Below are 14003 nucleotides of genomic sequence, written 5' to 3'. Positions count from 1 at the left end.
AATAGAATAGCATATATCGAAATTTAAAAAAAAAATCATAGTTAATTTCCTCAACATTTAAATATAAAGGTTAAATTAACAATAATTACACTGAACAAAGTTACACTAACCACGGCCTAAAAACAAAAAAGGAGAAAATAAAAAGGAGAAGACTAATAACGTCCTTAGGATACTAATTAAAAAAATAATTAATGCGAGTTGAATTTATTATTTTTATTTATTAAAAATTGAAAATAATTAATTTTATTAATTAAAATCATATAAATACATAGCTGATTTTATAAAAAACAAAAATATCTTTTAAAATCGGTAAGTAATAAAAATAAATATTTTGAAAACTCAATTAAATATCAAATTGATACTTTAATTATGTTTTCTTAAAAATTTTTAGATGTTTAATTCTATTTTTTGTTGGTTTTTTGTTATTTTAAATTTTTATGTGTAATTATATTTAATTTTTAATAATATTAAAATATATTTATTTAATTATTTAATTATTTTTTAACTTTTATCAGTAAACATTAAATAAAATATTATAATAACTGTATAATATTGATGGGTATTCTTATCTTTTAAATAAAATAAAATTGTATTAATTATGATTAAGTCAAATTTCATTTAATATCACAATTATCTATGAACTTGTGTACATTTTAAGGTGTATTAATTATCTTTAATTAGTGTCTTAAGGACACCGAGTCACAGGACCCAAATAAAAATTTTATCTCTCTCATAATTAGGATTTTGCTAACCAGTGCCATAATTATCTATGAACTTGTGTACATTTCAAGGTGTATTAATTATTTTTAATTAGTGTCTTAAGAACACTGAGTAACAGGACCCAAATAAAAATTTTATCTCTCTTATTCATAATTAGGATTTTGCTAACCAGTACCATAAGGATAATTAATATACATTGGATCTTACAAAAATACATAGGTAAGTGTGATATTAAATAAAATCTGACATAATCATTAATGTAACTTTATTTTCTTTAAAGGACACAAGTGTCTATAAATATTGTACATGTGTATTTAATATTTTATTTAATGTTCACAAATAAAAGTTTAAAACTAAATAAATAATAAAATAGCTGTATTTTAATGTTGCTAAAAATTAAATATAATTAAATATAAGAAAGTTTAAATTAACATACAAACGAACAGAAAAATAGTGTTAAACATTTAAAAATTAAAACAAAAGATAGATAAGAAAGTATAAATTAACAAAAAAACCAACAAAAAAATTAGTGTTAAACATTTAAAAATGTTACAAAAAAAAAAAGAACAATTAAAGTGTCAATTTGAGACTTAATTGATTTGTTTTTAGTAGAGACCTTAAAAATTTCAAAGTCCTTGTTTTGTAACACTAAGTTATTGTCTAAAAATTTAAAAGGGTATTTTTTTTTATAAAATTTATTATATGCATTTATACTATTTTAATTACCGTATTTAATTATTTCAACTTTTAATGTAAAAATGATGATACGAAAACACATTTATTTAGTATGACGTTTCAAACGCATTTCATGATAGTATTTGAATTGTTTACCTTGTTTGACCAATTTTTGCTTAAATGTTAACTCAAATATTATCATAAAACATATTTGAAACTTCAAATAAACTTTATAAAACTTGATTAAATGGACTAAATCTTCACATTTCTAAAGATGAATGACTAAATTGGTCAAAAGTTTCGATGAGGGACTTGTGACGATAAAAAAAAAATTCTATTTATTTAATTATTATCATTATTTCCTACAATATACTTATAAAATTTAAAGGCAAAATTATACCTAAATATTCATATATATATATATATATATATATTTACAATATTGTATGCATTTTATATCTACAATGTTTAGTACATCTTATATTTCCTACACTAGAAGAGGAATAAGTGTTATTTATTTACAGTTTCTCCCTCGTATACTGGTTTTCAAACAGGTGGAGGGAAAAGGTTATGGATAAGGTTCACTTTGACTGTTGGGGATAATAGAAGGTAACTCCAATTTGTCCTTTAATGACAATCGACGCGTTTGGAGCAGAGAGAAAAGTAATAATAGAGTTTCTCGTTCCCTGAAATGTTACAGAATTATTCACTGCATTGGTTTGTCATGCATTTCCCAGTAAAACAACCACAATGTCGACAAAGAAAGGATCAAGCATGTTGGGAGCCAACATCTATGATAAGGTTATAAAATTTTGTTTTTCACACACAATCATAAAATAGGGAAGTGAGACAAATATCACATAAAAAAAGTACAACATATCATAATAAAATAAAATAAAATGAAAATTCTCCCAATCTATAAAACTGGATTTTTATTATACTTTTATAAAGATATTGATTAATTTTGTAGTGGCTAGTCAGGATAAATGAGCTCATGGCCAACAAAGTAACTCAAGAACATATCATCTTGAGTAATACTAACTCGTTTAAATTCCCAAGGTCATACCTCTAACTACAATAATCAAATCTTTATTTATCATAAATTTTATTTCAATATTAAACCATATAATTTTATAAATAAATAAATAAATAGATAGATCAGTGAATAATTAAAATAAATATAAATAAATAAAAAGGGTCAGTACATAACTGGAGATAAATATAAATAAATAAATGAGAGTAAATATAAATTGAATAAATAGGAACGAGAACTTAATATAAATTAGAATGAGATTAAGGACACCTCACTTAAGGTAAATATAAAGATAAAAGTAATTATAAACAGATAAAAAAAATAATTGAAGTAAAAAGATAATAATAGATGTCTCATCCCCTTACACTACTAAAAAAACTCATATTTCCTGTCAATTTTGTTTTGAAATTTTTTTTGTAGGAAATACCTACAAATTTTGTTGTGAAAAAGAATTTGCAAGAAATTGTTACGCATTTTCTTTCAAAACATTTTGTATAAAACACTTTTCACAACAAATTTTGTAGAAAATACTTGCAAATTTTATAATTTTGTAGGAAATGATTACCCACGAAAGAATTACCTGCCAATTTAAAATTCTTAAAAAAAATGGGAAAAAAAAGGTTTTTCTTGCAAATTTTTTTAACAAATTTGCAAAAAAAATCCCATGTAATATGAGAATTTTTAGTAGTGTTACCTTATTTATTGTAGAAATTATACCAAGGTTGTACTAAGACTTTGATGATATACAATTTTTTTTCCTTTCTTCTTTCTCACAGCTTCTTCTTCTGTTTCTCTTTTTTCTTTCTCAATGTTTATCTTCTCTTCTCATTTCATCCTATTTATACTATTATATGCAATGATTACTTTAGTTTAAATTGAACCCATTTCCTTTAGTTTTGCTACTTCCGTTTTAATTGAATTACTGGTTCGTGATTTTTTTTTTCTTCACATTAACATGATAAACTCTCATTTAATGTTTCTTTATCCTTTCATTTTTTTTAATAGCTTCTATGTGTTACATACTTTTACCGTTTTATTTTATTTTTATTATTTTTTTCCTCTTGCTTTTATAGAATTACCTTATACAGTAATAATTTAATATTAATTTCAATGTATAAAATCTTATAGTTTAATTTGAAAACATATATTTCATATATAAGTGATTTAAAAAAATTAATTAATTTTATTAGGATATATTTTAAATTTATCCCAATAATTCTTAAATTATATGAAAAAGATAATTATAATTTCCTAACATAAAATATTTTTATTAAAAAATATATATCTCTTTTAATTTTATTTATTATTTATTTTTGAATATTATTAAACTAATTCTAAATTTAACTGAAACTTGAAGAAAAAAACATATTTAATACTTGTTTTTATCGTCTTATTCGGTAATTAATGATGGGTAGATTTTTCTATGAACTTATTATTAAAGGATAGGAGCCAAGGATTAATATTTCTAGAAGCTTGTAGCTTATCACGTCAATGATTTTTTCGTTCTCCATTCATTTATTTTTCTATTTACAGTTCTTTGCATTTGCATATTAAAGAAAACTTTTGGCTATTGATTCTAAAGGAAATAAATATAAAACGTAAAAAAAATCATAAATATATTATTTTATTAACACATTTATACTATTCTAATTTCTTTATTATCATTTTAATAGTTGTATTGTTAATTATTCTATATTTTTTTACCATTACAATAATAATAGTATAGTTACCGTTATTACTATATTTATATTACTACTAATAATAATAATATTATTATCTTTCATAATGGTGTTGTTTTTAATTAACTGATTTTTCTAATCATATATATATAATTTATTATTATATATATATATATATAATATTTTAAATTCCACGTAAGTTACTTATAGTAATAGTTATGAATTGTATTATATATATCAGGATAAATTAAAATCAATTTATTATATTTTATCAGTTGCCTTTTTGCCATGGATTTATCTCATACAATGTGTAAATTATGCTTTTGTGATAGAAAATATTCAATCACAAATGAAAAGTACTACCTTAAGCGACCGATCAATAAGCAAGCACACATGTGTTTTTTATTTTGAAATAAAATACATGTATTTTAATCGATCACCTATATATTTTAAATGACAATTATTTGTTTATAAAGAAATGAGTTATGACAGCTTATAATTATAATATAGGGTTAACTATGTTTTTGTCCTTAAACTATTAGACAATTTTGATTTTAGTCCCTCTTCTAACATAAATTAATTAATTAATTTGTCACGTGTTACAAATGAAATGATGACAGAGATAACCGTTTGTTACGTCAAAGAAAACACTAATACTCTTAGATATTAAGGACTGATTTCATGAATTTTGAAAGAATAAAGACCTAATTAGACCAAACATTAGAAGAGAGACTAAAATCAAAATCGTCTAATAATTTAGGGATAAAAACATGGTTAACCCTATAATATATAATACGTCTAAAATAGGTGAAAGTATTATCCTTTGTGATGGTATACTTTCCGTCGTTATCGGTGACAATAGGAACAAAACCGATCTCAAAATTTGAAAAAGGTTAGATTAGTCAAAGATGATTATCATTTCAAATAATATTTTTACTTTGTCGGGATAAAGCAATCAATATCATACTTCTATGAAAAACTCAAACAATCCTGTAACGTCTCTGTGACAACAATGTATATCCATTCTAAAATTTATCATTAAATATTTTGTGACGAAATTATTATTTTGTACATTTTATTGTTATAAATTTTATTTACTTTTAGCTATGATTAAATTGGTTGAGTTGAGAATTTAGTTTTTAAAATAGTTGTTGATAAATCATTATTACATTCAAATCTTAAGGTTATTATCTATAACAATATATAAAGGAAATTCTTCTTTTTGTGTTCACTTTTCAAAATATCGATTTTATCCTTTAAATATAATAATTTATTAAATTTTTAAAAATTGACTGTTACTTTTACAAATTTTTTATAAAATCATATGTCTCTCTTCTTCTTTAATTATCAATGATTATTCTTTTCTATAACAATATATAAAAGGGATTCTCCTTTTTGTGTTCACTTTTCAAAATATCGATTTTATCCCTTAAATATAATAATTTATTAAATTTTTAAAAATTGACCGTTACTTTTACAAACTTTTTATAAAATCAGATGTCTCTCTTCTTCTCTTCTTTTTTATTTATCAATGATTATTCTTTTATTTGTTCTGATATATTTCACTTTATTTTTAATAAATATAATTTTAATATATATATTAACTTAATAACATTATAATATTATCACCTACTAATATAATATCATGCATATTTAAAAAATACATACACACAGACGCAATAGCCTGTGTTACGCTAGTCTTACATAATTTTCTTTTCACTCTAAATTTTCATCGGTTATCAACATGTATATCGAAAATAAAGATGTTTAAGCACTATTTTACATGTTTAAATTATCACCATTATTTATCACAATTAATGATAAATAATATTATAGAGATAAATCATCATGCATAATAGTTTTGTGAGGTGAGATTTTTCAAACTTCAATGTTTAATCTTTTAAGAGATAATTATTGGGAAAATACATTATTAATGAAATATGACATTAATTCACACATAAAGGATTGACATGGTCTCCAATTCAAAATCTTAAGACAATAAATTTATGGACTTCGTACTAATATGGTATTCAACCTTTTCATCTTTACTCAGTAAAATTTACACTTACACTTGAATTCTCAACAAACATAATCTTATTTGAAAAAAAAAGTTAAAAGGAAAACAAAAGAAAATCTCGGATAACAAATTTATTTAGGAGCCTTGCTAAGATAATTTAATTGGATAAATCTAATGTTGTGTTTAGATGAGGAAATTTAGACGGATAATTCTTTTATTTGAAGAATTAATTTTTTTTTACATTGAAATGACTTGTTTCGATAAAGTAATTAGAAAAAAAAATCAAGTTTAAGGAATTCCGAAATGTATTTCAAATGAATACAATATAAGAATTTCAAATATCCTCAAAAGTATAAAAAATTTGAAATTCCAATACTTTTTACTCTATTATCATTCCATTCACGAAGGTCGAGTCTAGTTGGCTCTATTTGAAGGTTGAATTGAGACAACATGGGCTGAAGGCTTGAGTTAGTCGAGGCCAAATGTCAAGTTAGGTTTATTCGATCGTAGGTTGAGCCAAGTCATCATAGGGTGAAAGTCGAGTCGACTTAGCACAGGCCAAAGGTCAACCTGATTTGGCAGAAATCGAAGGTCCAACTAATTTGACATAAACTAAAGGACGAGACGAATAGGTCAGGCCAAAGGTTGAGTCAAATTGTCCTGACCAAATGTCAAGTTGAGTCTATCAGGCCTAATGTCGAGATGAGTTAGTCAGGCCAAAGGTCGAGTCGAGTCGATCGAGGTTAACGGTCGAACCGAGTTGACACAGGTAAAAGATCAAGTCAAGCAGGTCAAAGTTCGACTCAAGATAGCATAAGCCGAAGTTTAAACCGAATCAACCAAGGCCGTAGGTTGAGCCGGGTCGACCAAGAGCGATGGTCAGGCAAGTCGAGTTGGATAAGGACTAAGGTTGGTCGGGCCGAATTAGTCGGGGTTGAAGGTTGAACCTAGTCGACCTGGACTAAAGGTTGAAATCAATCGACCCTAGTTGATGGTCGACACGAGTCAACCTAGACTAAAGGTCAGACCTAATCAAACCAGGTTAAATCTTCTAGAGTTGACCCAGACCAATAGTTGAGATCGGTTATTTTGAATCAAAAGTATGTTAAGTCTAGTCGACTCAAAGATAGATAGTTAAGCGTCTTAAAATAAAAACAAAAAAATGAATTCTAAAATATTTTCAATTATTCCATCCAAATAAATTATTTAAAAAATAAAAATAATTAAATTATAAATAATTCAAATATTATGTATTTTAATTTTTTGGAATCGTTGAAACCCTTATCAAATCATAAGGTAAGGGTTGAAGATATCATGATTTATTTATTTATGAAGCAAGTAGAGCTTGTGAGAGCTTGTGATCTGACAAGAAGTGTCTAGTGAGCTCCCAAGTCCTGGAACAACACAAAATTCGATTATTGGAATTCCAGTTTGGTTTTAGTTTCCTTAGCCTTTGACGATAATTTTCGTCTCATGTTGTGCCTCTTTTTGAGTTCCAATGCGGGAGAGCAGCCTTGGTTGCAACCAAAGTAATTGAGGTCATGTAAAGACTCCATAACCCTTTTGACAGGAAAATTGAGCAGTGCAGTTGATCCTCTCATCAGAAATGCAGCTTGATCATAAGCCAAAGCAGCTTCTTCTGCATTTGAAAACGTTCCAAGCCAAACTCTGGTACCCTTCCTCGTCGCGTCTCTGATCTCCGCTGCAAATCTTCCCCACGGTCTTTTCCTTACCCCAATATAACACTTCTTACTTTGCACCACTTCCGCAGCTTCAATCACTTCACTTGCTTCCTCTGAATCCTTTGACTTCTCAATCATATCAAAGGAAAGAGAGTCATGAAAAGGGTCACAACAAATATCTTTGCTTGAAAATGGTTCAAACAAAATATCACAAGGCTCCATCAACGTGCCCCAGTCTGAATGCTGAAACAAAGGGGAAGCCATGTTGGTTTCTCTCAAGAAATTCGATTACTATATATATTGCAGTGTATGCTTGTCATCATCTTATTATGGCTATCATTGATTGCCTCAGAGATTCCACTTCTAGAAGCATTCCGACAACGTTTTTCTTAATTATTCAAATTTTTACTGGCCCCTCCGTCTTTATATATATAACGTTATTTTGTTGCTGATTTCATGGAACATGTTTTTTAATCCTGGTATGCAGGTTCCAGGAACTCGCACCCTTTGAAAGAGTTGAACACGAGGAAGTTGAATTACAAATTGAGTAATGACGATGGAGTAAGTTTCGGAAAATGTTCACCTAGCCAGGATCCATTCGGATATACTTTTAACTATATGTCTAGTTTTTTAGTTTTACGTATTCCACATAAGTGATTAAAGTAGATCAAATAACTGTACACGAAGAAATTTCACGTCGATTAAAGATAAGGTAATTTCACAATATATAAGTGAGGGACAAACCTCACTTTATAAATTATTTTTTAGAGTTGAGTTAGACTTAAAACTCATTTTTAACATGATATCAAGTCAAGTTAGAACCTATCCTAACGAACTTTCTTGAAACAGAATTATTTAATATATATATATATATATATATATATATATATATTTTTTTTTTGTTATAGTGTGTTTATATATTTTTTTCTTAGCTAAAGAGAAATATGTTTATATGATAAAAATATGGTCTATATTTTCAAATGAATCATAAGTTTTTACTCTATGTTAAACTCACGGATCAATGAACCATTTTTTTTTTGTTCTAATTGAAAGCTTATAACCATTTATTTCGTACAAAAGAAATTATAATATATTATTGTTCAAAAGCTTAAAACTTACTATTTAACAAAAATTGTTATATAAATGCCATACATTTTATTCTCAATATTACTTAAAACAATTCAATTAATATTTTTCACGTTAATAACATTTGTAATTAAAAAAAGTAAAATTCGTAAAAATAAATTATATTCCATATTACTAAAAAAAACTATGGAATTGACAACACTAATTAAAATACACAAAAATAACAATAAAAAATTGATAACAACAAATTGTATCAGAAAAGATTTAAAGAGTCAATTCATTTGTCTGTAGGTCATTCACATATGATCAAACATGTTAATTATGCTAAAAAAACGACTTTTATTTAAGTCACAATTTTTTAATTTTATTTTAATGTAACCTAACTCATAAATCAGGCCGGATCCACTTTGATAGTCCTAACCATACCCAGATCTAATTTAATAAGATCTGTAACCAAAAAGTAGTCTAATTCATGTTTTCCTAAACTGATATCGACCACCAAACTAACTTTACTAAAATGATAATAATGTAGAAAATATGAGATATTATTAGTGTAGAATGTACCTATGTTGCTATCTATTATGAAGATTAAACAAAATATTAAAAACATATTATTGATTATAGAATGTTGATTGTACAAAAGTAACCTATTATGGGTTAATTCACCTGGATCAATCAAGAATTAAACTAACATTTTAGGATAAGTAGAGAGGTGCAAATTTGAATAGTTTATGCATAATTTTTGTTAGGGTTAAGTATGTTTTTGTGCTTTAATTTTCACTGAATTTTGGAATTAGTCTATTTCAAAATTTTAGACTAATTTAGTTATTCATCTTTCGAAATACGTGAATTTAGTCATTTTAATCAAATTTTATTTAATTTTATTTAACATTTCAAGCGCGTTTTGTAATAGTATTTACTTAACATTAAAACAAAAATGTGTCAAACAGTATAAACAACTTAAATACAATCTTTAAACAAGTTTGAAATGTCAAATAAACTTAACAAAATTCGATTAAAATGACAAAATTCATGTATTTCGAGAGATGAAAGACTAAATTGATCTAAAATTTCGAAATAGACTAATTTCAAAATTCACTGAGTTAAAGAACAAAAACATATTTAACTTCTTTTTTTAATAGATTTAAAACTTTTACATATATTTATACGATTTCGATAAAAAGAAAAAATAAACTTCGTTATATCCTTATTACTTTAATGAGAAATATTTAAACTAAGTGGAATCCGGACAAAATACAAGATTGACTTAAATTTTAAAAGTCCAACCTATTTGATATCTTTAATCACAGTCAAATTGGATGAATTTCATGATTAATTAGTTCACTTCCATTTTGGAGAAATAAAAAAGTCATGAAATTAAATTTATTGGAGTATTATTCAAAGTGAGTTTATTTTTATTTAATAATTTAACTTGGTTAAATCTCATTTTCGTCCATTGATTCAATCGATTTTCGTAAAATATATATTTTCAATGAACTCCGTGTTCAACTTTAATTTTTTTCTTCTTTTACTGACAGCGTATTTCTTAAAAATGTTAATAAAAAGAGGAAAAAATAGAATGAAAAGTTAACCTATATACTTTTTTTGAAGGAATTGACATGTATACTAAAGTTTATAAAACTAAAATTATTCTATTTTTCTCAGCTTAAAATTTTAGTGTATTAGTTTATAAATAAGTTTTGTCCAAATTAAAACACCCTCGCTGTAAACAAGGTTATCATGAAACCGTTATCTTATTTTAATCCTAATTTTTTGACTAAGAATAAGCCGTCGAATTTGATCAAAAACTTTAAAGAAATAAAGAAAATTATATCACGAAACGTAATCCAACGTTCCCACAGCTAATACGCTAGATGTTGCAACATACAAATCATTATAAATATTGAGAATGTCTTTTTGGGTATAATCCTCATTCTTGAGCTATATTTTACTCACATATTTGTCTAACCCAGAAGGGATCTTACATAGTTCAAATATATTGTTCAAAATACAGTATAAAAGTGAAAATTAAATTTGATCGATTTGAATTAAATAAATATTTTAAATTCTAAAATAAAGTTAGAATTTGTCTGAAAAGTTCAATATTTTGTCACAAAAAGAATGTTACAGGTTTTATATCAACTAATAATATCATTAGAATAAAATATAAAAATGAAGGATATATTTTATTTCTCTCAAGAATTAATAATGAATATTTGTTGTACTTAAATTTTCCGATTTTTTTCTCAAATACTACATAAAATTTTAAAAAATTCACAGAGCATTTTTTTTAATTTTAATAAAAAAATCTCACTAAATATGAAAATTGTAATAATATATAATACACATAAATCAAAAGTTATTTCAATAATGTATTCTTTTTATCCATGTTATTAATGTGGATTATATATCCATTTTAGAAGAAACAAATAGCATTATCCGTATCTTGAATATTTATCTTATTTTAAAAATTCAATAGTTTTATCATAATGTGTCACCTATTTCTATCTTCCTATTTTTCTTAAAGTATGTTTTATTTATCATTTATATAACATTAATTATTACCTTTTTAATCGTTGCAATCTATCTCCCTAATTTTGCATACTTTACTTCCTCTCTTCGAAAAGTACTTTTGCTATCACTTCATATACACCATGTTGAAATAATGGCATGTTTAATTGTGCATAAAAAAATTGTTAAAATGTGTTTTGATTTTAGGACATTTTTATAAAAGTACAAATCGATACGTATGTGAAAAGAAGGTTTTTTTTTTTAATTAAAATTGATTTCTCTCTAGTACCTTATTTTATTTTTGTGAGAAAGAGTTTCAGATTGTTTTTTAAAAAATAGTTTCTTACTCTTATTTCTTAAAATAAATTTATCCGAACATATTTAAAGCAATAATAAATTATTATTTTTTTAAAACAGTTTTTTAATTTATTGAAAATATACTCAATATTCAAAATTTAATTTCTAAAACATCAAAGCTTACGTGATGAGATTAGAGATGACAACGAGTAAGGTCAGACATAGATAGTGCCTACTTGTTATCCGATCTAAAAACAAAATTTACCCGCTACCTATCCATTTATCTGTTGGCTACCAATTTGAAAAATATTTGCCGATTTTCTTACGTGGAAACCTGCATACCAGCAAATATTTAATATATATATATATATATATATATATATATATATTTAATTTTCTTAAATAAAATTTTCAAGTAAAATTATAAAAAATAAAAAATATAATATAAATTTAATTTAATTTTAATTTTAATTAAATTTAACCAAATAAAACATAAATTAAATTTTATTTTTAATTAAATTTAACTTAATAAAATATAAAGTAAATTTTAATTTTAATTTTTTTGCAGGTAACGGATACCCGTGTATATAAATATTATGATACCCGTACTCGACCCATTTATAAATAAATACTAAAGTACTTGCTACATGCAGGTAAAAAATACCTACCGAAACTAACCATCCATCATAGATTTTATCTGTGGATACCTAGGGATACAAATATTTCTGTCATCTCTATATAGATTAATCTTATATCAAGGGCTGATTTTTGTAGTTGACTTTCAGATTTTTCTTTTATTGGCAAAAAAATAAAAATATTTTATGTATGATATTTTATTTAACTCTATTATACATTATTATAAGTATTTGTATATTTTAAATAGTAAAAAATTAAAGTGACTAATAATAAAGAAAGACAATTTAATATATATCGATAATATTTAAAGAAAAATCAATGGGAGTATATCTGTTAAAAATTTTCTTTTAATATACAAAATGGAAAGAAGAAAATAAACGAATTAATAAAGGAGAGAAGCTAAAATAAAGAAGCTATGAATGAATAAGGTTTTGTAGTTTGAATCCACAAATTCAGCACCAAGAACCAGGGGAAGTGAAGGTCAAAAGTTGCTCTAGGTATTCAGGACCCAAATCCTCCAACACCAACACTGTTTCAGTAGTAGGATCCAATTTCCCTTTGCCGCAACCCCTTTTAACCTTTTTACCACAACTCCTGCTAGCCCTAGATTTGGTTCTCATCACGTGCATCCTTTTGAGTTCCAACAATGGTGAGACACCATTTCTGAGTGCCTTGAAACCCATGTCTTCCAGGGACTCCACCACCACTTGTGCTGAAAAGTTAAGGGTAGCAAGACCACCCCTTGTCAAGAAAGCTCCTTGGTCATAAGCTAAAGCAGCTTCTTCAGCACTGTCAAATGTTCCAATCCATACTCGAACACCATTTCTTGTAGGGTCTCGTATTTCTGCTGCGAATTTTCCCCATGGCCTTCTTCTTACTCCTCTATACCCTCTCTTCTCTTTCTTCGTTGATCCTATAGCTATGGAGTCCAATATGGACGATTCATTTGTTGCATTGTCGTTGAACGAAAACAACGCTTCCCAAGAGTTGAGATGGGAGAACGAAGAATTGAAATCCATTAATGAAGATGACAGATATGAATTTACCTTCTTTGTTGGTATTTATTTTTTCTACATCGAAAAATGAAGAGGCTTGAACTTTATATATGAAGTGAAAAGAGAAGGAATTTGTGGGGTGAATTAACAAATGGGTTATAAAATAAGGACGTTCAAATTGGGAGTGAATTAATTAAGAAAGGTTGAGTTAAGAATGGTGGACAAGGAGGATGGCACTGCATTTTTTTATTATGACAAGATGGTTTAGTTGAAGTAAAGAAATGTTTGGACCTAGTCCTCATTAAATTTTCCTAGGTTTGGAGTACTACTACTTTGTACTTTGCGCACGTGAGTCAAATAATGCAATTTCAAAGGATTGAAGCAAAGGTTCAATGGCAGGGAAAGGTTGGAGGAATGCGTGAACCGCGCCGCCTCATCACACGTAGAATTTTCTGTCGAGTATGAAATGACTGCGATGAAAATTTGTAGCATGAATTGGGAAGGGTTATTATAAGATTTTATTCTTTTGTTTGCATAATTAATTACGTAATTGGGTCCTTTTTTAAATAATAAATTTATGTTTAAAATAAAATATATTATATTAATTGAAAAAGTATTATACCTTCTATACTCGCCAAAATTTTAATTCACTGTATTTTACTTTCAAAATCT

General features: G+C 26.0%; 2 protein-coding genes across 2 annotated transcripts; both read right to left on the bottom strand.

The window, feature by feature from the left end:
- Positions 1-7409: 7409 nt before the first annotated feature.
- On the bottom strand, positions 7410-8070 carry LOC114190822 (ethylene-responsive transcription factor 1B-like). Its single transcript, XM_028079876.1, has one exon. It carries the CDS (start codon positions 8068-8070, stop codon positions 7540-7542), a length of 531 nt encoding a protein of 176 aa, XP_027935677.1. The 3' UTR covers positions 7410-7539.
- Positions 8071-12649: 4579 nt separating this feature from the next.
- On the bottom strand, positions 12650-13401 carry LOC114163469 (ethylene-responsive transcription factor 15-like). Its single transcript, XM_028047781.1, has one exon. The coding sequence runs from the start codon at positions 13353-13355 to the stop codon at positions 12789-12791; it is 567 nt and encodes a 188-aa protein (XP_027903582.1). The 5' UTR covers positions 13356-13401; the 3' UTR covers positions 12650-12788.
- Between the last annotated feature and the right edge of the window lie 602 nt (positions 13402-14003).

This window comes from Vigna unguiculata, chromosome 1 (genome assembly GCF_004118075.2).
Source record: "Vigna unguiculata cultivar IT97K-499-35 chromosome 1, ASM411807v1, whole genome shotgun sequence".
Classification (NCBI taxonomy): domain Eukaryota; kingdom Viridiplantae; phylum Streptophyta; class Magnoliopsida; order Fabales; family Fabaceae; genus Vigna; species Vigna unguiculata.
Note: the sequence above shows the minus strand (reverse complement) of the source record. Positions and strands in the feature narration are given on the sequence as shown.

What these genes read in the sequence shown, in the direction of transcription:
- LOC114190822 (XM_028079876.1), bottom strand. Translation starts at nt 8,070, where the DNA reads ATGGCTTCCCCTTTGTTTCAGCATTCAGACTGGGGCACGTTGATGGAG.
- LOC114163469 (XM_028047781.1), bottom strand. Translation starts at nt 13,355, where the DNA reads ATGGATTTCAATTCTTCGTTCTCCCATCTCAACTCTTGGGAAGCGTTG.